Source organism: Nicotiana tomentosiformis, chromosome 9 (assembly GCF_000390325.3).
Source record: "Nicotiana tomentosiformis chromosome 9, ASM39032v3, whole genome shotgun sequence".
In the NCBI taxonomy this organism is placed as follows: domain Eukaryota; kingdom Viridiplantae; phylum Streptophyta; class Magnoliopsida; order Solanales; family Solanaceae; genus Nicotiana; species Nicotiana tomentosiformis.
In genome coordinates, this window is record NC_090820.1 from 1,087,118 (window position 1) to 1,112,705 (window position 25,588).

At 36.0% G+C, this 25,588-nt stretch overlaps 2 protein-coding genes across 2 annotated transcripts; both read right to left on the minus strand.

The window, feature by feature from the left end:
* Positions 1-1,763: 1,763 nt before the first annotated feature.
* On the minus strand, positions 1,764-5,653 carry LOC104089177 (uncharacterized). Its single transcript, XM_009594017.4, has 9 exons — positions 5,521-5,653; positions 5,252-5,371; positions 5,094-5,161; positions 3,297-3,405; positions 3,120-3,188; positions 2,623-2,680; positions 2,208-2,443; positions 2,077-2,128; positions 1,764-1,986 (listed from the first exon to the last, which is right to left on the minus strand). Exons 1-9 carry the CDS (start codon positions 5,521-5,523, stop codon positions 1,919-1,921), a joined length of 783 nt encoding a protein of 260 aa, XP_009592312.1. The 5' UTR covers positions 5,524-5,653; the 3' UTR covers positions 1,764-1,918.
* Positions 5,654-21,008: 15,355 nt separating this feature from the next.
* On the minus strand, positions 21,009-22,040 carry LOC138899517 (F-box protein At3g07870-like). The gene has a single exon (XM_070186043.1). The coding sequence runs from the start codon at positions 22,038-22,040 to the stop codon at positions 21,009-21,011; it is 1,032 nt and encodes a 343-aa protein (XP_070042144.1).
* Between the last annotated feature and the right edge of the window lie 3,548 nt (positions 22,041-25,588).

The window sequence follows — 25,588 nt, forward strand, 5'->3', positions numbered from 1 at the left end:
CTTGTTGCGATCACATCTCACTGTTATTCATACTTGTTGTAATTACCTTTTCTTTTCAGTCGTTCTCTAGCCGAGGGTCTATCGAAAATAGCCTCTTTACCCTTCCAGGGTAGGGGTAAGGCTGCGTACATCTTACCCTCCCCTTACCCACTTGTGGGAAACTATTGGATTTATTGTTATTGTTGTTGGTGGTGTGTAATTTTCCGTGCAATGATTTTTGGAATTTTGATGGAACTTTTGTGGCAAAATCTTATTGCTAGTACATTTTCGGTTAAATTTAACGATCAGTCTGTGATAAATATCTAATGGATATCAAGTTGCTCATTTTTTAAAAGCTTAAAAAACCAAAACCCCTCACTGCGAATCAAATTGTATATCTTATAAACTAGATAATAGTGCTAGTAGATATTGAATGTTTTCGATAAAAAAGTAATTGGGATGGATAAAACACAGAATAAAAATTTGAAGTTTGTTCATCAATTATCTTTGAGAATCCCCGAAATTATTTTCTTCTTTTATGAAAATGTCGATGGACCCACTATTGGTGTTGATCCCGTTCAATACACACGCAAGATTAGACTAGCAATCGACGTTGCACCAAATTAGTTTTTAAGAAATTATTTCAACTTGTCTCACATTCACCCGTACTGCGTGCCTTAAAACCACAGTCCCGCATTTACTTAAACCCACCTCATCGCCCCATACGAAGCTCGTGCGCACGGGCTGCTCTAGGGCGTTGGGTTGTGATGCTATTTTGCCTTAGGCCCCAAATTTTGAAGGCCCCCATATTTATTTTAAATTTTTATTATTATTGTTACTATTATATATTATATAATTTATATAAATAATTAGAATAAAAAAGTGTTACAGTATATTTTTTGTTACTTGATTGAGGTTATTTTATACAATAAATTTATAAATTATGATAATTTTCTTCCCTCATTAATTAGTATATTTGACAAGAGTGGTTGCTCTAGTGGTGAGCACTCTCCACTTCCAACCAAGAGGTTGTGAGTTCGTGTCACTCCAAGAGCAAGGTGGGAGTTCTTGGAGGGAGGGAGCCGAGGGTCTATCTGAAACAGCCTCTCTACTCCATGGTAGGGGTAAGGTCTGCGTACAAACTATCCTCCCCAGATCCCACTAGTGGAATTATACTAGGATTAAGGGCCTCCGAATATGATTTCGCTTTAGGCCCCGAGATCTGTTGAGCCACCCCGCTTGTGCGTTTAAGTTATGATATTCGCCAAAATTCGGTTAAACATGCATTACTTACGTGGGAATTATCTTTTTCTAATCTCTCAAATCAAAAATTGATTATCTTATGCAGAAGTTTATCATGAGATTAATTCTCCTAGTCCTTTTAACAAAACAGCCCCTTAGTAATAAAGTTTAGAAAAAAAATGTTCTTAAGTTGTGATGCTGCACTAATCTGCTTTTGAGTGTTTATCAATAATTTTTTCAACGTTCTAAAATATATTTGGATAAATATCAGTAACCTAAAATCTAATTGGACCAGGTGATGTGATATATGCGAACATATGAATAACATGAGCAAAATCCAACTACATAATTAACTCACAATATTATAATTCATGTATTATCAGGTCTACAGAATTTGATGATAAGAAACCAAATAGGTCTTTAGAATATTATGATGAAGTAGCATAATTTTCCATATTTCAAGCTGGATAGATGTTGATGCATCTGTAAGGAAACAAACAATTGAATTAAGAGGATACAGAGAGGGGAGTTGATTCCAACAATGAGAAAAAACAAGGTGATGCCGATGACATAAACACGGGGGTAAATAAGTTAAAACATCCAAAATTTTCTACTGGAGCTACAGCAAAGTTACTTTCAACCCAATATAATTGTTCCATTCTGATACAATTACCAAAATTTTCTCTACTAAAAGGTACTACACGAGGAGAACTGCATTGATACAACCGTCATTTTCAGGATTATTAGTCACTTGAGCATATTTACCTGGCATTCAACCATCCAATAAATGAATCATCAGAATTTAAAGGACAAAAGAATCTGGGAAGTGTAACATCTTAGTAAAGCATCGCTTACCCCATACAACTTTCCCAGCAGGAGTGACAAGACCAAGTTCACTGACATTAACCTGGATTTTATAGCAAGACATTTAGCGATGCAAGCTAAACTAGATAAAAATGGGTGCAGTGTTGAAAAGGGAAGATTACCTCAATGATGGTACCCTTGGTTATAACACCTAGTGAAGTATACATTGGACCATTAGGATTCTTCTTCACCCCGATGATCTCAAGGTTGAATGTGCATTTAAGCTCAGGGTGCGTCACGTGGGCTTTAGTGAACCGTAAGCCAGACGGGCGGATGAACCGCTCATACTTTGGAGGTTTCCTGGTAAACCCTGCTCCGACAAAGGTGGCTTTTGTAACCATTCTCTTCCACTGCTTTGCTGCAAAGATGAGCACATATCAAAATGGTCAAAAAGTCACTCTTACTTATCCCAAAGACAACAAATAAAGCAACAAAGGATAAGTGCGAGGAGCTCAAATCAAGAACCTGGACATGGCTAAGAACCTGTAAATACAGGCTAACCAACAGAAAACGAAATTAGGATTGTAGAATACTTACTCTTCCTTTTGCCAGATCTTATCACTCTGAACATCTCATCCTCAGCCACAGGCCTAACCTGTAAGGTGAAGTATCTTATTAGAAAGCAATTTAAGTAAAGGAAAGATCACGGACATTTACCCACAAAAGGAATTAAACTGCTGCTCATATGCAACGGGAGATGGTAACCCTTTGTGCGCCATCTATTTTCAGTGGAAGCACAGTATACTTATCTACGAAAACAAATAAGAATCATTGCTCTAGCTAAACAAATTCTATGTGGGACGAAAAAATTCAAAAGTGCAGTTAAAAGAGAGCAAACTGAAGTATGAAGTATCTCAATTTGTGACCAATCAAACAAAGAGAGACAGAGAGATGTCAATATTTCAGAATTGACGGACCATTCAATTGCATAGGAACACAAATAGAAAGAAATATGAACACACCGGACAAGGGTGAAAACCATACAGAGACAGTATAGGACGAGTAAAGTAAAAACAAGAATAAAATTACTTTACCTTAGGCAGAGGCACCTCCCATTTTCCAGCTTTCTCTTTCCGCTTTTGCTTTATTGTGTTGCTAAGAATCTACACAGAAGGTTCAACATTTAAAACCAGTATAAACAGTCTATGTTCATATTACCACCACTTGAGCAAAAAGACAAGAAGTTCACTGCTGCATCGCACTCAACATACCTTAGCTCTTGTGGTCGTTTCACGGTCCATCAGATATGCAGGAACAGCACCGTCATGCACATCATCGTCAACCTTGCGACGACTCGATGACTCTTCATGCATAGCCAATCTATTCAAAGAAAGAAAAGTGGTTAACTGGATAGAATTTGAGAAACTCTGCTACAAAGTTACCATCCTTTGTTTCATTAATTAACTGGTACATGCTTCAGTACCTGGAAAATCAGCACATCATATGACTCACCCATAAGGACCAAATAAGCACCAAGTATCACATAACTGATTTTAAAACATTAGCCTCTCATTAAATAGCATCATTCACAGAATGAAGCAACAGTAGTCAGAAAATATGGAGATGTTACCTCAGTGTAAGAGGCTGAAACTATCTTTTCTTTTTATCTTTTAATATGACCTGAATTTTGTACGGAGGCATACTATTCACCAGTTTAATTATTTACCACATAATCCAGAATCTCAGTTATATTGAAAATAACCTTATTAGAAGACAGAAGTCATACAATTATTTAAACGGGCAACTGCTAAATGTAAAAGAAACTAGGTTTGACATGTTAATAACCTTGACGTGGAAACAATTAGTTAGAGGATTCAACTCCCCCCCCCCCTCCTTCCCCTCTGAGTTCAACACAGACAAGTCTACAATTATTTCAATGGAGAACTGCTAAATATTAGAGAAATTGTGTTTGACATTTGAATAGACTTGCAATGGAAACAATTAATAAATGTTTCAACCACTAGCACCATCTTCTGGCACCTTAACATAGAATAGCAGCCGCAAAATAGCTAGAAGCAAAGGAGACACTAAGGAAAATCAGAGAACTCATAAAACTCATATTACGTTTTTCCGCTACGGGTTAAGCATCACTCTCTAAAATTGAATGCCGGTATCCAGCTTCAAATGTGAGATTCTTGATTCATTGATCCAAATGAACACTAAGTAAGCTGGTGTTCGTAAAGCAGAGCTTGTTCTGTTACCAACTCAAAAGCAAACACTAAACCAAAGATACAGAACCTTTCAGTAGGTATGTTTTCTTTACCTAGACAGCAGTCATAACCTGAATAATAACCAACCGTAGGAGCATTAGTTAACACAAATACTACGAAAAAGGAACTGCTCCGTCAAAAATTGACAATGTTGCCTGTTTGATTTGGGCTATGAAACTAATTCTGATTATTTAAATAGAATATTGTTGAATAGTCAATTTAGCATGTTGGAGAAACGCAAGCATAGTACAATTACGTCTCAGTCCGAAACAAGTTGGGTCGGTTATATCAATCCTTACTGATCATGTTGGAGAAACGCAGGCATAGTACAATTACGTCTCAGTCCGAAACAAGTTGGGTCGGTTATATCAATCCTCACTGATCATGTAATTCAAACTCGTGTAAAATGTGTGCATATTAGTTCAAAAAAAGTGTTGTTCGCTATTCATATTCGAACAATAAATTTTAGTATATCAGACAATCATGTGGATACAACAATAACTAAACCTCAACCCCAAACTAGACCAAGGCCGGCTCTACAAACCTATATTCATTCTGCTCCATTTTCACCATTTCATTCACCTCTCTTTAGGCAACTATGTGGTTTTTAGTTATAAAAATAATGATGCTCGCAATCACAATAAAGATCAATTTGTTTTTTGAATTTTTAACACAATCACAATAAATAAATAAAAAATGATTTTTTAACACAACACAATAAACTTAATTTTTTTTTGTATTGTTCACACAATCACAATAAATGGTAAAATGGTAATTACACAATTAAGAAGAACTTACGTTTTCTTCATTTGGGCCTTTTCAGCATACCGCTTCTTAGCAAGCATTTTACCCTTAATACCCAACGTCTGTTTTTCAAAACAAACAAAATTAAGCAAAAAAGTTTCATACAAAAAGGGGAGGGGGGTTGAAATATAATTAGGATAAAAAAGAGGGACCTTTTGGGCTTTTTGGGAGCGCTCCTTAACTTCACGAGCCTCCCTCTTACGTTTACGCTCCTCGTGATCATGGCGACGACCAAATCTCTTCCTGTGTAACTCTATATAATCTCCCTGCGGCTGTTTTTTTTTTTGATAATTTTCACATCACAAAAATAAAAAATAAAACATCAGTTTATAATAATATGTGTAAAGGAAATTGTAGAAATTTGTAAAATAGTTAAAATTGATTTAGTAGTTGAATTCATTGTATGGCTTAGATAACTAACCATGGCTACTGACGACGAAAAAACTGGGGATGAAGAGAGAGAGAGAGAGAGAGAGAGAGATAAACCCTAACTTTGTTTAAAGCAAAGGGCTTTTGGGTATAGAAACGGGTACGGGTCGGAGAGAGAGGGTCCCTAAAAAGACACAACCGGGTCAGTGTTAGGAAAATTACAATTTCTAAAATAATTAGAAATAAGTTTTGGAAAAAATATATTTTGGATTATGGATTTAATTTGAGAAAACTACTATTGAAATATATGTCAGATTGTGTTTTTAGTTTTCTCGTAAATGTCTGATTTAAAAAAAAGATATTTGTTGCATTTTAAACTCTTTTCGGCTTATTTATGCATTTGACAAAGTTAAAAGTGCGTCAAATGTTTATAAGTCAAAATTAAGCCAAAAGCCATAAGTTGGTCATCCATAACTTATGATTTTTTAGCTTATAAGCACTTTAGATTTGATCACGATTTTTACTATTTTATCCCTAAAATGTTTCTTTTTAAAACAAAACTCATGTATCCCTACGGCAAATCTATTTCTTCACCGCAAAACTATTTCCTCACGTATTGATTCAAACCTAAACCTCTGCCTCTTCAAGTCTGCTCTTCTCACTAATATTTGATGTAAGCAATTTTTTTTATTTCTTTGCATAATTGTATTTATGTAAACACTAGTATCCTCTATAATGAATCCCATAAAGTTATGCATTAGGTCTTCAATTATCTTGTTACAGTATTGTTCTGATAACAAATATTAACTACTAAAATTGAAGACTATATTTTGAATTACAAATCTTATTGCAAGATTATAGGAACGCTAGCCTACATATTTAAACGTTTTTTCAGTTCAAACTATGTTCATTAAACTATGCTTATTATAAAAATTATCTTATCTAATCACAGTTATATTTAAAATAAAATGACAAATAGAATATTTTGTATTTGAATCGATCTTGAATCTAAAATTTTGAAGAAATTACACTCTTATAAGTATAAACAGTTCTAATGTTATTTAATTCATTTTAACAGAAAAAGAGCTTATCAGCACTTTTTTATCAAACACTTCAGCAACTTATTATCAATTCTAGCACTTGTATCCAAACACGTAACTGCTTATTTATTAAATCAACTCCAACACTTAAAAGTACTTTTCAGCACCTAATGCTTATCAGCTACTTCAAATCAGTTAATCCAAACGAGCTCTTACTCTACTTCTTTTTTTTTTCTTTGAAAAAAGTAGTAGGAGTAAGGAGATTAAACTCTCGGATGATGCTAAGCAGCTATCGACCGTTCCGACGCACCCTTAATCTATTTTGATTAAGACCAAAAACATATTTCTAAAGTGGGGCCTAGTTTAAACTATCAAACAAGTGAGTATGAGCGGGAAAAAAACATTCACCAATGTAGAATTGTATTAAATTAGTTTCAAATTAGTGAATTTGTTTGTGCTTTTTTTGTAATCTAAGACATAAAGCCATGGACAACAAAAAAAGTTACTTTGAATTAAAATTTACCTTGGTCTATTTCCTAAACATGTTCAATATAATTCTATGTATGTAATTAATACCTTGTTTGTAGAGGTTAAGTCATAATTTAAAGTTTATGGTTCGAGTTCTTGGTGCTTTTAAGTTATTGAGTTCTAAATTAATAATTTAAGACGAAATTCAGACCGAACCAGTAAATACAAAGTTTGGACCGAACCAGTAAACACATGTCCTAGCTTTCGAATCTTTATGCCATGTGATTTAATTGCAAGTGCATATTTCAGTTCCGTCTTCCATGATTTTTAGATCCAAATTAAGTAGTGAATCGTCAATAACATCTCTTCCTCTCACACCTCGTTTATTTGAGCTATTGATAATGATTACATTAAAGTAAATATTTTGCTCTAATTTTATTCCAATATATTAGTGAAATTCCTCACCACTTGACTAGTTACCTTTTTTAGAAGGGTAAGATTGTAATTAAAGCTCAATCCAAGACATACAATAAAAAACAGATACACAAAATATTGGAGCATATGACTATGGCAACTGGCGACCATAAGACCAGTGCTAGTGTTTAGAGTCGAAATTGAATATCTTACGATTTCTCCAACTCCATTTATTCCTCTGATTCATATCTTAAAGAGTTCACCCCTTAATTAAGAGCTAGATCTTCATTTTACGTATCAAGAGATATCTAAATTCTAAAATTTATTTGAACGACTATTGTCTAACTTTCGCCTTCATTTACATACTAGTTGGAGGGCGCAGGGGTGGCTCAACACTATTGGAGGCCTAAAATCTAGTAATTAATTTTCTAGCTATTTGAATGCAAAATTATGAACAATCATTTTATTATAAATTTCTTTTAATAATTCTTTTTCAATCGGTAATATGGCTAATCTATTCAATCTTTTCTTACACCATGGTTGATTTTAAGTAAGATTTTATCAATTTTAATTTTAAAAAAACTTATTTCAAGTTTCTAGTTTGTGGTCGAGGGCGGCCAGAGGCAAATGTTACAGGAACTAGTATTATTATTCTATTACTTTTGAAACTGTGGTTATTTTTCAATGACCACTTGTAAATCTGTATATTTTTTAATTTCTCCCATCCAAAAGCCGGCATTGTGAGGGCGACCCGTACTGAGCTCGGGCCCAACCCCAGATAAAAAAAAATACTAAGTACTAAATTTATTTACAAAAGTAATATTTCTAGTCACATTCACCTCATTCGCACCCTTTAAAAAACAATGTCTTGTTTATCATGAAGGTGATTTATTTACAAAAGAATATTTCTAGTTATATTCACCTTATTCACACCCTTTTAAAAACAATGTCTTGTTTATCATGAACACCTTCAGTACCATTTTACTTGTCCGTTATAATAAAATAAATTTTCTATTTTACTTATTCACTTAAGCAAATCAAGAGAAATTTTTTTCCTCGTTACCCTTATCAATGAAAATATATTCTTTATTTATTATTTCCGAAAAAAAATGCAAAGTCCATACTGAACAAGTAAAATGGAACATAGGTAGGAGCTTTGTTCCTTATTAAAGTTGTTGATCTTTTTAGTAATGATTTCCTCGGTATAAAATTGCTCAAGGAGTACGGATAAAGTCTATCTTTTTTTATATACAGATATCCCACTCATTACGCCAAACACTCAATAATCTAAACATATATTTCAACATCAATACGAGCTTGTTTTGCCCTCAAAACAACCTCGAAATTTGTCTTTTCATGGAATCTAATATATACATGCTAGGACTCTGCTCCACAATTTCTTGTTTTTTAATGGTAGCCACTGCTCGACCACACTAACAGTCCATGGCTTATTCAGTATACTGAAGAACAATTGCTTAAGTTGTTAGACGGAGATGATGCAAAAATATATACGGTTGTTGTTTTCTCTTCCTGCCCCGACACAAATATCGGCAAGTTACTTTGTTATCACATAAGGTTTCACGAAGATGAGGTAAAATGGGTCATAGTTTGCACTTGTGATGTCTGATTGGAATTTGGAGCAATTTATTTGGTTTTTTTTTTTGGATGGAATAATGAGTAGATCCTAATAATCATTGAAGCACAGTTATAATCAATAACATCAACAGAGTGAAAAATAGAAACAACAAGAACATCAGAAATTGAGAAGAAAGTCTATGTAGTACCTATGATGCAAAAGGGTTCATCCATTTAAAGTAAAGGGTGCATCTAGAAATGCAGGAAAAATAATTTAAAGATCAAAAGGATGAAAATTCAAATTACCCCGAAGTGGACAAGCAAGGGGCACAATGAATTCCCGCTTAGTTTAAATAGAAATTAGTCAACAGAAAAAGATATATTTAGATAAATACACATTGAAAAGATATGTTACTGCTAGATTTTAGGAATTCCCCATCAATGAAGGCAACCTCACAATTTCAGAGGCTCCGGGCCCCTATAATCTTTTAACGAAAGATGAATATATGAAGCCAATTAACATCTGTTAGAGGTTTTATTTTTTAAGATGTAATATTCTTAAAATGAGGGTGAATGGGAAATGGAGGGAAAATGAAATTTTGAGTAAAATTTTAAGTTTTCCCTCTTAACAATGAGACATTGTCCCATATTGGAAGTGGAAGACATTTTTGGTGGGTATATATATAATTGCTCTTCTTGTAGCTCTTAAAGAGTTAAGAAGAAAGCAAGCCTCGCGCCGTCGTCGTCGTCGCTCGCTCGGCTCGGCTTCGGCTTCGGCTTCGGCTTCGGATTTGGACCATGAAGTGCTTGCTCCACAAATATGAAGTGCTTGCTCCACAAATATGTAATGCTTGATCCACCATGAAGGGTGGACGTTTGGTCTTGCACTCCTTCTTGGCTGCTATATATATATGAGCAGCAAATGTTGAAGAAATACTCAACTCAACATACAATTCGCTCAACAAATTGGCTATACATTGCACTCCTTCCTCTCAGAACTTCCATACGTTTTTCTGAGTATATACTCCTTCGTTCTGCATTGTTTTTAACTTCAAACAAAGCAACTGTAAGTGTGATTTGCTACCGAACTTTGTGTTCGCCGAAACACTGGGGTTTGAAGTACCGCTACACCAGTGTGTTATTCGTTCTATCCTGGGAGGAAATAATCCATTACCTTGGGTACTAGGAGGGGATTAAATTCCTTAAGGAAACACTGTGAATTCAGTGGGCTCGAATTTATTATTATTGTTTCATTACGTTAACTTATATTTTGCAGAATTAATATTTACAAATACAGCAATATTGACCGGGAATAACAATCTTAAGGAATTTAATATTTATTTCTGTACTTGTGTTATTCTTATTATTCTGCAAACTAAAACCTTTGTGGTTTGTGTACTCCCGTTTTGGAGAGTTAAGCCTTCGTGGCGTTTTGTTGGATATTAAAATCTACGTGATTTTTACTCCAGTTTGAAAACGTGTATTAAACGTTTGTTTGTGTCATTCTTTTCTGAAAAAGATGATGACTGAAAACGAAAACCAAGCTGTTCCGATGGCGACTGCCAACGCAACGACAAGCCGAACACCGGCGTTGGCACCGGCAGAAAAACCCGAAAAATTTTCCGGGATTGATTTCAAACGCTGGCAGCAGAAGATGTTCTTCTACTTAACTACGTTATGTCTACAGAAGTTCATCAAGGAAGATGTTCCTGATCTGCCGGATAAAACTCCAGATAATGAACGCTTTCTCGTGATTGAAGCGTGGAAGCATTCTGATTTTTTATGCAAGAATTATATTCTTAGCGGACTGGATGATAATCTGTATAATGTATACAGTAGCATGGAGACATCCAAAGAATTGTGGAATGCGCTTGAAAAGAAATATAAGACTGAAGATGCCGGGATGAAGAAATTCGTTGCCGCAAAATTTTTGGACTACAAAATGATAGATAGCAAGTCTGTTATTACTCAAGTCCAGGAATTGCAAGTGATTATTCATGATCTACTTGCTGAAGGTCTTGTAATCAACGAAGCATTCCAAGTAGCAGCAATGATTGAGAAGTTGCCTCCGTTGTGGAAGGACTTCAAAAATTATTTGAAACACAAACGAAAGGAAATGTCCCTTGAAGATCTCATTGTTCGGTTGAGAATCGAAGAGGACAATAAAGCTGCTGAAAGGAGAGGCCGTGGAAATTCAACAATAATGGGAGCAAATATTGTTGAAGCTAACAAAAAGAGGAAGAAGGCTTCTGGTCCGAAATACAACCCAAGCAAGAAGCGGTTCAGTGGAAACTGCTACAACTGTGGGAAAACCGGACACAAATCTACGGAGTGTCGTGCTCCGAAGAAAGACAAGAAAAGGGGTCAAGCAAACATGGTAGTAAACCATGATGATGTTGATAACTTGTGTGTCATGCTCTCTGAATGTAACTTGGTGGGAAATCCTAAACTGTGGTGGTTTGATTCAGGAGCCACTCGCCATGTTTGTGCAGTTAGAGAGGCTTTTGCTACCTATGCTCTTGCTGAACCCGGAGAGACAGTTTATATGGGAAATGCTTCAACAGCAAAAGTTGAAGGATATGGGAAGGTATTTCTAAAAATGACTTCTGGCAAGGTCATGACTTTGAACAATGTCCTTCATGTTCCCGAAATGAGAAAGAATTTAGTCTCTACTGGACTTCTTGTTAAGCACGGTTTTAAGTGCGTTTTTGTATCCAACAAGGTTGTAATTAGTAAGAATGGAATATTTGTGGGAAAAGGTTACCTCACCGAGGGCCTTTTCAATCTAAATGTAATGGTTGTTGAAAATAATAATAATATTTCAGCTTCTTCTTACTTACTTGAGTCAAATGATTTATGGCATGTACGTTTGGGTCATGTCAATTATAAAACCTTACGGAAAATGATTAACTTGGAAGTACTGCCCAAGTTTGAATGCGAAAAATCAAAATGTCAAACATGTGTGGAATCTAAGTATGTTAAACATCCTTATAAGTCAGTTGAAAGGAATTCAAATCCTTTAGACTTAATTCACACAGATATTTGTGACATGAAGTCAATACCATCTCGCGGTGGAAAGAAGTATTTCATAACTTTTATTGACGATGGTACTCGATATTGCTATGTTTACTTACTGAATAGTAAAGATGAAGCAATAGACGCATTCAGGCAATACAAAAATGAAGTTGAAACGCAACTTAACAAGAAAGTAAAAATGATAAGAAGTGATAGGGGTGGTGAATATGAATCTCCTTTTGAAGAAATATGTTTAGAATATGGAATTATTCATCAAACAACAGCCCTTTACACGCCCCAATCTAATGGGATTGCGGAAAGAAAGAATCGCACATTAAAGGAGATGATGAATGCGTTGTTGATAAGTTCTGGTTTGCCACAGAACTTGTGGGGGGAAGCCATTCTTACGGCTAATCGAATATTAAATCGAGTGCCCCATAGCAAAACACAATCCATTCCTTATGAACAATGGAAAGGAAGGAAGCCCAACTTGAATTATTTTAAAGTGTGGGGGTGTTTGGCAAAAGTGCAAGTTCCTAAACCCAAAAGGGTAAAGATAGGACCGAAAACCGTTGATTGTGTTTTCATAGGATATGCGACAAATAGTAAAGCATATCGATTTCTGGTTCATAAATCAGAAAATCCCGACATTCATAATAATACGGTTATAGAATCAGATAATGCTGAGTTTTTTGAAAATATATATCCGTATAAAAAGGAATGTGAGTCGTTTGGTGAAGGATCTAAACGACCTCGGGAAGAAACAAAAGAAAGTACATGTAATCAGGAGAATCCAAGACGTAGTAAACGTCAAAGAACGTCTACTTCATTTGGACCAGATTTTGTGACTTTCTTATTGGAGAATGAGCCTCAAACATTTAAAGAAGCTATGACTTCTTCGGAATCATTGTTTTGGAAAGAGGCAGTCAATAGTGAAATAGAATCCATATTGAACAACCATACATGGGAATTGGTTGATCTTCCTCCTGGAAATAAACCTTTGGGTTCTAAATGGATTTTTAAGAGAAAAATCAAAGATGATGGCACTATTGATAAATTCAAGGTAAGGCTCGTAGTCAAAAGGGTATAGACAACGAGAAGGTCTAGACTACTTTGATACATACTCTCCAGTTACAAGAATTACGTCCATACGGATGTTAGTAGCATTAGCTGCAGTGTATGGTCTTGAAATTCATCAAATGGATGTTAAGACGGCCTTCTTAAATGGAGAGTTGGAGGAAGAAATTTACATGGAACAACCTGAAGGGTTTGTGGTTCCAGGTAAAGAAAAGAAGGTATGTAGACTTGTTAAGTCTCTTTACGGACTAAAACAAGCACCCAAACAATGGCATGCGAAATTTGACCAAACAATGTTGTCAAATGGTTTTAAGATAAATGAATGTGATAAATGCGTGTACATTAAAAATGTTCCAAATCACATAGTCATTGTTTGCCTATATGTGGATGATATGTTGATAATGAGTAATGACATTGCCAACATAAATGCTACTAAGCGTATGCTCAATAGCAAGTTTGATATGAAAGACTTGGGAGTTGCTGATTTAATTCTGGAAATTAAGATCAATAAGACTCCTCAAGGTCTGGCATTGTCACAATCTCATTATATTAAGACAGTACTTGAAAAATTCAAGCACTTGGGCTTTAAAGTTGCAAAGACTCTAATTGACGTGAATCTTGCATTAGCAAAGAACAAAGGCCAAAGCATATCACAATTGGATTATGCTCGTGTATTGGGATGCTTAATGTATATCATGAATTGTACACGACCAGACATAGCTTGTGCTATAAGTAAACTGAGTCGATATACGAGCAATCCAGGCCAATCTCATTGGATGGCAATGAAACGAGTTTTGGGATATTTAGAACATACCCAGAACTTTGAATTGCACTACAGTAATTTCCCTGCGGTGATTGAGGGATACTGTGATGCAAATTGGATCACCGGTTCAACTGATTCTAAGTCCACGAGTGGATATGTATTCACTATTGGTGGAGGAGCGGTATCTTGGAAGTCGTCCAAACAAACATGTATTGCCCGCTCTACAATGGAGGCTGAATTCATAGCCTTAGATAAAGCCGGTGAAGAAGCTGAATGGCTCCGGAATTTCTTGGAAGACATTCCATTTTGGCCCAAACCGTTGGCACCAATATGCATACATTGTGATAGTCAAGCGGCAATTGGAAGGGCTGGGAGCATCATGTATAACGGTAAATCTCGTCATATACGACGAAGACATAAAACCGTTAGGCAATTACTCTCTAGAGGAATTATCACAATTGACTATGTAAAGTCAAGTGATAATGTGTCGGATCCACTTACAAAAGGCCTAACTAGAGAGGTAGTTGAGAAATCATCAAGGGGAATGGGGCTATGGCCGAGAACAAGTCATTGTGGCGGTAACTCTACCTAGAAGACTGGAGATCCCAAGATCTAGGTTCAAAGAGATCAAACAAAGTCATTAATGACGGTTCAACATTGTCAAATAAAATTTTAGTCCATTCTCGTGATGAGACAATGTTCAGTACCAAGGATAAAGCATTAAGGCTTTTTAATGATTTCTAAATTTGATACGGGGTATATCAAATAGTGTATCTACAGGATGACACGTTTAGGAATCACCTATTTAAGTGTGAAGTGTGAGCCGCTTCAAGGAGAACTTTGTAAGGCCAGTTCTCTACGCACTTATGAAACCAGGCGGTGTTCATGGCTGAAACGAACACAACAATGAGAACCAAAGACGGTTAAGGGTTGATTGTGTGACTTATGGTTGTCTAGGTATACACCAAAGATCGACGGTTCAAAGATATCAAATCTACCGATTGACCGAGTATATCCGACATAAGTTTACTACGGAAAGTTCAAAGGGAAACCTACTTATCCAGATGCAATTAATCCTTGCTTGTAAATCACACAGTTTTTCATGCATACTTCCGTGATATAGCCATTCCCCATTCATGTGGGGGATTGTTGAGGTTTTATTTTTTAAGATGTAATATTCTTAAAATGAGGGTGAATGGGAAATGGAGGGAAAATAAAATTTTGAGTAAAATTTTAAGTTTTCCCTCTTAACAATGAGACATTGTCCCATATTGGAAGTGGAAGACATTTTTGGTGGGTATATATATAATTGCTCTTCTTGTAGCTCTTAAAGAGTTAAGAAGAAAGCAAGCCTCGCGCCGTCGTCGTCGCTCGCTCGCTCGGCTCGGCTACGGCTACGGCTTCGGCTTCGGCTTCGGCTTCGGATTTGGATTTGGATTTGGATTTGGTCAAATGATCGATTGATTGATTAATTTTTTGGACCAAATTTATTTGTTAATAGTAAATATTAACGTAAGATTATCCGTATTTGTAAACGGATATTTTCCAATCCGTGTATTGATAATTTGGCAGCCGGATAATGGTTCTTCCCACCATGAAGTGCTTGCTCCACAAATATGAAGTGCTTGCTCCACAAATATGTAATGCTTGATCCACCATGAAGGGTGGACGTTTGGTCTTGCACTCCTTCTTGGCTGCTATATATATATGAGCAGCAAATGTTGAAGAAATACTCAACTCAACATACAATTCGCTCAACAAATTGGCTATACATTGCACCCCTTCCTCTCAGAACTTCCATACGTCTTTCTGAGTATATACTCCTTCGTTCTGCATTGTTTTTTAACTTCAAACAAAGCAACTGTAAGTGTGATTTGCTACCGAACTTTGTGTTCGCCGAAACACTGGGGTTTGAAGTACCGCTACACCAGTGTGTTATTCGTTCTATCCTGGGTGGAAATAATCCATTACCTTGGGTACTAGGAGAGGATTAAATTCCTTAAGGAAACACTGTGAATTCAGTGGGCTCGAATTTATTATTATTGTTTCATTATGTTAACTTATATTTTGCAGAATTAATATTTACAAATACAGCAATATTGACCGGGAATAACAACATCTAAGCCACTTGAAGTGGATATTCTAGTTTTGAACAGGTATGTGTAAGTGCATGTACAAGTCACCATAAGAAATCCACTCAAAAGAGAAAAATATATTGAAAAGCTCATTGTATTGGCAATAACTGACACCCCCAAGCAAGCACAAGTCAGTTGATCAATTAATTAAGCAACCTAGACAATCAAGTAACCTTAGAGTTAATCAATTAAGAGGAATGCAAGTATCTATTTCTGCTAAAAAGGTAACAGGAAACTAAAAGGCCTCTCATTGATAAGAAAAGTTGGAAAACGACAACAATGGCGCAATTAAATTTGAGACAAAGTTATACAACCGTATGCTCTTCTTGGTACCTTCAAAGCATGAGTTGCTTCAATTCAAGATTTTTCTTAAGTAGGTATCCAACTTGATTATATATGACTTAGGACGAACTATTAGGCTTTGAGCTGTCCCAATACACACTATTTTCAAGATTAATCATTTAACTTCATATTCTAGGAATCTTACGTCAAGCTCCAGTATACAAAGATGTTTAAGTTTCTGATAATATGTCTTATCTCAAAAAATAAAAAGATCACATTAAAGAATCTTCCTTTACTCTCTCATGATATTTCATCCAGGAGAAATATATTAGTTAAATGTCACACTATGATTTTTATAACAAGCTTGACCTTTTATTTTAAGGTGAAACCAATCTTCTTATATCATGATTCCTTAAAATAATAATAACCTTTTACGTTTTTATTTCCTAATATCTTTTGGTAGTTTACCTTCTAAAAAAAAATTTGGTAGTTTCCAAAAAGGATACATAGTTAACACAGAGGAACAAAGAAACCATGTAAGAAAAGTATGCCCAAAGGCAAACAGCAAAGAAGCTCGAATAAAAATAATTAAGAGAAACATACAATTCATATGTGTAAGTATTTCAATTAACGCGTAATGAGAATCTTCTTTAATAGGCATGAACTTCTCCTAATTGGTTCTATTTTGAGTTAGACTGATTTGTTATACTGCTATAACAAATTGAGACTTAGTTTTCTATACCACAAAGGGGAGTAGAAATGAGCAAAGAGAACTAATTAGTGAGATTGCTGATAAATTTGCAACATTGCAAGATCAATAAATAAGAAAATATTTTATTTTTACCCATGCCCCCAACAGTGAGAGTGACTTCCCATAACCAGTCAACCAAAACATCTCATCATGCCAATATTTCTTGTTGTTTAAATCTCATAATGTCCCTAGTTTGAGAGCAAATATTTGATCAAGCATAAGTGAGTCGAGTGGATTGAGGCTTTCTTTTTGTGATAACCATAGTGTTCGGACCAACTTGCCCACGATCCAATTAATTCTACAGGATACTTGTTCCCTCTCACCTGCATAGGTAACTCTGTCCACCAAGAAAAAAATCACCTACTATTTTTGCCTCCCTTTGGGATTTAGCTGAGCTCATGGTTCTTTGCCAATGTTTGATGAGAGTCAAAACGTACCATGTCTAGAAAAGCTAAAATAAACATCCCAAAGTACCAAATTAAGTCTATAAGACCAGTAATAACTTTCAGGTGCGTGTTAATTTGAGTAAAGGCGCAGATACTGCTGAAGGTAATAACTTTCACGTGAAACATGCCACAGCTGATCATGTGGAGAAGGAGACTGGTGCTTCTATGGAGGTTGTACCAGGCGCTACAATGAATGATCCAAAAGCTAATGGTGTTACAAGGAATTTGAAAGCATCAGATTTGAGTCGTGATCAACAGGTTCTGAAAAGCAGCAGAAAAATTCAAATGACATAGGTGCTCGACTTGAGATCGTAACTGTTGATGATCACACTGGTGAGGCAAGTCAAGTACCTACTGCTACTACACCAATTCTCCATATTTCCAATTCGGGAGTAGCTAAAATCATAAAGGATTCCCGGACAACTATGTTGATGAATACAACTCCAAAGATCACGGCACCACTAGTTACTTTTAATACATCAGTTCATGAGATCCCATCCCAATCGATTGAGTCTTTTTGTGAGCAATCAAGCATCCACAAAGGAGGTGAGTGCTTATAATGAGAAACAAGGTGTGACAAGTGATGCTATGGTTAATCGTAAGACATGGGCAGATCAAGTGGAAGAGGATGATGAAGATAATGCCTTTAACTTCCAGGAAGCAAGCAACGATGAAGCAGATTATGGTTCCAAGAGTTATAGTTCGAATAAGAAGGCAGTAGAGGTGTATGAACAGGCTTCTAATTTCTAATAGCTGGTAAAGTAAGAGAGAGTTAGGCCCAAATGCGCCTGTATTTGTACCTACTGGGCAGCAGCAAATTTCAGCAGTTGGCTTGAAGGATCGATCTAATACTAAGGCTCTATCAACAGGAAAGGTGGCAAGCACAGGTTCTCCTATTGCAAGGTACAATTTGACTCCTACAAATATTCTTCAAGCTCTTGTTTCTCATGATATGGAGACTTTGAAAGCTCTTGAGGATCCGAGTAAGGCATTAGCTACTACTTCCAAGCCAATTGGTATTATGGCCAAGACACATGAGCAGGGAGCTCTAAGTGTCCGGATACAATCCTATTGAAGCATTTGGTGCGGATATAGGTCAAGATTTTTATGAAGAAGGGGAAGAGGAAGAACTTCTAGATGCAAGCTTTGCAAATGTAGCTAGGGATGGAGATCTCTCACGTAGACACTTGAAAAGTGGTTCTAACAAAAGCAAAACGAAGGCACATGAGAGGCAACATAGTTAGGATGACAAGGTCACACAAGAAGTTGTCATTAGGCATCTTCCAATGAGAGTTGCAAAGCAAAAAGGGGATGCCCATACCACCTCCACAAGGTCTAATAGTTCCAAGAAGAAATGATGAAGTTTGAAGAATTTTAAGATAGTTGAAGAAGAAGACAAGGAGCTACAAGTTGAAGAACTCACAAGATTGAAGAAGGGGCAAGATTCTTATTTCTACATCATCCTATTTTATCATTTTTTAAGCATTATCATATGTAATATCATCACAGAGTGTGTTATAAACTCTATGATGATCATAGAGTATCTAGTACTTTCTAGTTCTTATTTCTTACATGCTTGCTAGTAGATGAGGTTGCTCATGCCTCAATAGGAATTGTAAGGTAAGGTCTAGCTCAGTAAGTGTTTGTTATATGTCATATGCCTTTGGGAAGTATCCAAATGGCTATGAGATCATCCGCCCTCGTGAGACTTTGCCCGCGGCCGTCATGAGTCTGCCATCATGAGGCGATGGAGGCGCACATGGATGATTATATGCCCAAGGCAATAGAAGCAAAACTATTGTAGCTTTTGCCTCCTTACTTGTACTTTTCCTTTGTGGTTTTTTCTTTTTCTATTATTAATAAAAATAGCTACTAGGCACCCTGCCTAGTAGTATATTTGCTAAAAAAAGGGTCTATAAGACCAGTTGAACATAAAAATCATTAATCCCTTCCTAAGCCAATTTCTTAGGAGCAAAAGCAATATATAGCACAAAGTTATCTAATTCAGCAAAATTTTCAAGCTGCAGAATCTTGCTTTTGTAATTGAACTCTCAAAATAATCTATTGATGGGCATGAAGAACGAGAAAGAAAACTAACTACTTGCGCAGGAGAAGCCCGTGTATGTGCAGAACAAATTGGGAAAAACTAAAGGCAAAAAAGAATAAGGGGAGAATAAACTTACCCGATAACTGTAGCAGCCCAACTACAAAATCATATATGGAGAGATGGGGAAGTAGTCCTTCAAAATTACAGAAAGATAAGGACCAAAATATTTATCTGCCATTGTTCAGTGAACATCAATTAAGTGCTTAGCAAAGACGACATATGAACAACACAAAATTTTAACCCATAAATTATAGGCAAGCGAAGGCAGCAAACTAATTATTTGTTGCCATCAGAATTTGGATCGGTAGCAGAGGAAAAGTAATACTTGCATAGTACATGCGTCATATCCTTAAGGGATATCTCTGACTCATATCGCAGATAAAACAAAACCAAGCAAAATATTTTACAATTTTATCCCGGGAAGCAGGACGACGAAGTTCTGCTTATTCCCGCTTCTAAATAGTAGGAATTATATGCATTTTACTGAAGGAGTTGGCATATATCTTTAGACCGTGGTTAGTAAAATCGTAAGAAGCATTAGTAGCAAAGATGAACATGTTTCTAAGAATAGCAGTTTGTGTGGCTATTTCTGAGTACACACAAACGCCAATAACAGCGCAGGCCTGACATGTTAGATATAGTATACAAAAGGATTATCATATCCGAGGATTTTTAGCTGCTTATCATATCCGAGGATTTTTAGCTGCTTATCATATCAAAGTGTATGCAGATTTTCAGTCGAAGACAACAGAATACCTTTGAGTAGGAAAACTGAAGGCAATGGAGAATGTTTCACAAGGTGTTGAAATCATCCCTTCGGCTTGGCATTTCATCAAGAACAGTAAATGAAGACACAATTAAAACAGTTGCAAAACTTAAGTCTCGTTTCAAAAATAATAAGTAAAGAAAGGGTCAATTTGGATGAAGCAAACAAAAATCCACACAATGCCCAAATTTGAAATGCTAAAATAGCAATGGGGTCAACTTTGACAGCATCAGAAATCCAAACAAAAAAAATCACAAAATTGCTTAAAGAAAAAACACAAGAAAGATTAGAACTGACATGCATCAAGGAGTTTGCACCATGTAACTGAATCCACAAATATTCAACTGATAAGCTCAGACACAATAAATTGCAAAGAAGTGTTGTTGAAGAGTTATAAGTATCATTTCACTTTTTAATCATTAAAGATAACATTAGTTCCTCTTACAATGCTCAACAAGGATACATCATATGCAATAAGATACGTGAGTAATATCTCCTAACATTAGGAACATGAATCCTTTATCCTATAACATAAAGGGAATAAATACTTAAGAGGGAAGGACCTGTATGCTTCCTAAAGAAAACAAGCTTTTCGAGTAAATTCCTTAACAATTTAACCCAAGTCTTGCCACTCCTCTGAAGCATTTTCTTTTTAGGTTAAATAGTAAGAAAACAAGGGATAAATACTAAGAGGGAAGGACCTATATGCTTCTTAAAGAAAACAAGCTTTTCGAGTAAATTCCATAAGGATGTAACCCAAGTTTTTTCACTCCTCTGAAGCATTTTCTTTTCAAGTCATAGAAGATCACGACTTCATGCAAATGTGTGAATATAATCTCTTCATTCCATGTCATGAAGAAAGACTTAATATTCGCAGACCCAAAGCTGACCAAATCGATGCTATACTCCTTTACCCAACTGCAACTTATTTTATCCTTGAGTATCCACAGGTCTAGAATTGAACTCCTGCGAAAGCGGCGTGCGTCTGGCATGCAAAGCATCCCTTTCATATCCATTAGACTCAGGCCTAAAATACCCTCAAAAGATGATGGGTAAGATATAGATAGGAATTTTTCATTTTCAAAGTCAAATGAAACAATTCGCTTAGGACGACGGAAAGGACGAAAAGCTATGGTCGTCCAATACATACATTCATTTACTAACAGCCCTGGCAAGCACGGATGATGAGGAGGCTTGTCTTCAATTTCTTTCCATCTATTTAAAGAAATGCCACCAACCATATTTAGGGTAAAAACCTCACATTTTAGCTGTGCAAGCTGAACCTCCCCAGGAAGACACTGGGGACCCCTATAGAAAAAATGCACCACTTTGTATTCCTTCCTTGAGTGAAGATATCCAATCCCAAAATGGTAATATCCAGGGGTAGCAGAAGGTGAACAGTCCGGCAATTCACACAATTGTTGCAAGGCAGGATTGCACAAATAAATACGACAATCCGTTGAAAGGCAAACCAAACCAGCGCATACACGCCATCTGCTACAAGCGAGTTGGCTATCAGGGACGGTGACGGTGTATAACTCCTCCTTGCTTCCTTCCATGTCAACTGAAACAAATCGCATCCCGGAACCTTTTGACCGTGGCAACCACTTGGGTTCCACAAAAAGAAGCTGGGGGGCATTTTCCATTGATTGTCTCAGGTAAGAATGAAGGAAAGAAGGACTAGTAATAAAATCATTCCACGACTTGGATGTGCACCTTAACATGGATAACATTCGCTATTTGCATTCCCTTTGTCCTCCTCCTCTGTACTACTACAACTTTTCCTCATGTGTAGTATTGATATTTTCATCTTCTTATTAGGCTGCTGCAATATCATCAATAAGATATTAGATACTTAAAGTGAGATTTGTAATTTTAATTGCTTTTTTTCCTTGCATAAACCCGCTATAATTCTTTTGTTAATGCGAAACATAAAGGGAAGGAACCAATGGCCGAGCTAGCATTTTTATTAAAGGGCTCAAAATATAAAAATGTAATCACACAAGAATTTCAGGGATTCAGAATTTCCTATATATACGCACACACACATCAAAAAAATAATATTTACAAATATATTTTTCTTATCATTCAGCTAATTAATTAACCCACTTCAGTATAACTAAAAATCAAAAAGCCTAATCTAAAATTGAGCCTTTTATCTCTTCTGAATTTTGCAATCCTATAGTATATTTTATATCAAATTTATAAGATTAAAAAGTAGATAGATAGGAAGATAGATATATATAGTTGTTCAAAGTAGTACCTTTTTCTTGTGAATATTTTGGCGTCGACTAACTTCCATTTTTGCTAAGAATGCGGCATCTACGATTTGATTTTTAGTTCCACTATTTTAGATTTTATCCTTATTGTTTTAAAAGTTTAGCTAAATATAGCTTTTGAAAAATTATTCCTCATGGGCATGTTCGATTAAGGTCTAATGTTTGATTCTATAATTTAAACTTGCTTACAAAATGTTAGATTATGGTCCAACGTTTGCAATAGTTTATTTTAGATTATGATTTAACATTTTCTCATGAGTTTTTTAATTTACTTTAAAAAATTCTTTAGATCGTGATCTAAAAGGTTCATTTTTGCTAGAAATGTTGCCTCTAGAATTTGCTTTCCCCTTTTTATTTTGAAAGTCAAAAAATGGAGAATAGATGTCATATGACTCATGTCTTGTTAAATTGTGCACGTCTTATTGAATTTTACTAAAAAGATATTAATACCATCTTATCAATTAATTAATTGTTGTTGTTAGAGTATATGATTAAAATGTTGTAGCACAAAGAAAATATATGGTTACGATGAAGTAGTAGTTTTTCATTGTTAGCAGATAGCTATCACTAACGCAATTCTGTCAAAACTTTGAAGTTAAGCGTGTGGATGAAATAAGTTTTTTAGATTTGAATTCTAAGAATGAAAAAAAAAATAGTAGGGAGCGTTTCTCTTTAACATGCCTTTAGCGCGATGCGAATCCAAATATTAATCGGATCCCCTAAACGGACATTAGACACTTATTAGCAAGCTAAAACAAATATATTTTCTGAAATAAGAAGGAATAATTGTTGCGGAAGCCAAATGTATATAGTGTGAATGAGTCACAACTACTATACCAAAAATTATGACAACCACTAAATAATAAACAATAAGACAACAATAAAAGAACACCAGAATTTACGAGGTTCGGCCAATTTTGCCTACTTCCTCGGACACAATCAATATTTTATTCCACTCCAAAATTACAAGTGAAATAATACTAAAGAGAGAAGATACAAATGCCTTAAGAAGATAAAAGGCAAATGAGAGGTGTATTTAAATCCTAAACATTAGGCCTCCTTTTATAGGGTGAAATTCTCATTCAAAATTGTCATCCACCGATGTGGTACTTTTGCCAATTTCAACAAATCTCCACCTTGGCAAAATTCCACATCTTCAATTTTCTCTCAATAACAAATTTTGGTTGTGTCTTCATCTTCAATCTTTAGTGTTCAACAATGTTGATCAAATCCAAACAATGTTGAAACTTGACCGCAGTCACCACTTTTGTCAGCATATCAGCAGGGTTCTCCGTAGTATGAATTTTCTTCACCGTGACTCCACCTTCTTCTATGATTTCTCGTACGAAATGATACCGAACATCAATGTGCTTCGTCCTTGCATGATAAACTTGGTTCTTCGCTAATTGAATAGCACTTTGACTATCACAAAAAATTGTAATATTTTTTTGTTCAATACCAAGCTCCTTTAGCAACCCCTGAAGCCAAATTGCCTCCTTCACAGCCTCCGTAATAGCCATGTACTCTGCCTCTGTTGTAGACAAAGCAACTGTTGACTGCAAAGTAGACTTCCAACTAACTGGTGCCTTTGCAAAAGTAAACACATAACCAGTAGTTGACCTTCGTTTGTCCAGATCACCCGCAAAATCTGAGTCACAATATCCAACTACAGACCGATTGCCTTCCTGCTCAAAAACTAACCCAACATCTACAGTACTATGAATATACCGTAGAATCCATTTCACAGCTTGCCAATGCTCCTTTCCTGGATTATGCATATATCTGCTAATAACTCCAACGGCTTGTGAAATGTCAGGTCTCGTACAAACCATTGCATACATCAAGCTACCAACAACATTTGCGTATGGTACCCTTGACATATACTCCTGTTCAGTTTCATCCTTTGGCGACATAGTAGTACTTAGCTTAAAATGGGGAGCAAGTGGCGTACTAATTGGCTTAGTCTTCTTATCTATGCCAAAACGCTTTAGTACTCTCTTCAAATATTCTTTCTGAGATAAACAGAGTTTCTTTGTACGTCTATCTCTTATTATCTCCATGCCAAGAATTTTCTTTGCCTCACCCAGATCCTTCATCTCGAACTCCTCCTTCAGTTGAATCTTCAACTTATCAATTTCTTCCGAATTCTTGGAAGTTATCAACATATCATCAACATATAGGAGAAGATATACAAAGGAACCATCATTAAGTTTGCGCAAATACACACAATGATCGTATTTGCTTCTCTTGTACCCTTGCCGCAACATAAACTTGTCAAATCGCTTGTACCATTGTCTAGAAGATTGTTTCAATCCGTACAACGATTTTTCAAGTTTGCATACTATATTTTCTTTTCCAGCAACTTTGAATCCTTCTGGCTGAGTCATGTAGATTTCCTCCTCCAAGTTTCCATGTAAAAACGCAGTTTTTACATCCATCTGAACTAGTTCCAAATCCAACTGTGCTACCAAAGCCAACATAATTCTAATGGAGGAATGTTTTACAACTGGAGAAAATACTTCATTGTAATCAATTCCCTCCTTTTGAGCATATCCTTTGGCCACCAATCTTGCTTTGTAGCGAACATCTTCTTGGTTAGGAAATCCTTCTTTCTTTGCAAATACCCATTTGCACCCAATTGCTTTCTTTCCCTTCGGGAGATTGGCCAATTTCCATGTATGATTCTGATGAAGGGACTGCATTTCTTCATTCATGGCAATCCTCCACTTATCTTCTTCTGAACTTTGGATTGCGTCTTTATAAGTGGTAGGAACACCATCAGCTACAATTGAGGTTGCACAAGCAACCGTCTCTATAAGACGAACAGGTTTCGTTATTGTCCTTTTTGGCCTGCTGGTTGCTATTGATTCAAGTTGTTGTCGAGGTTCCTGAGTTGGAATCTCCCTTTCTACTGGCTCTTCTTCCAGAGGGTAATCTTCATGAGTTTCCTCCTCTGCTTCTTGTGTAGGAAAAATAAATTTTCCCTCAAACTCCACCTGCTT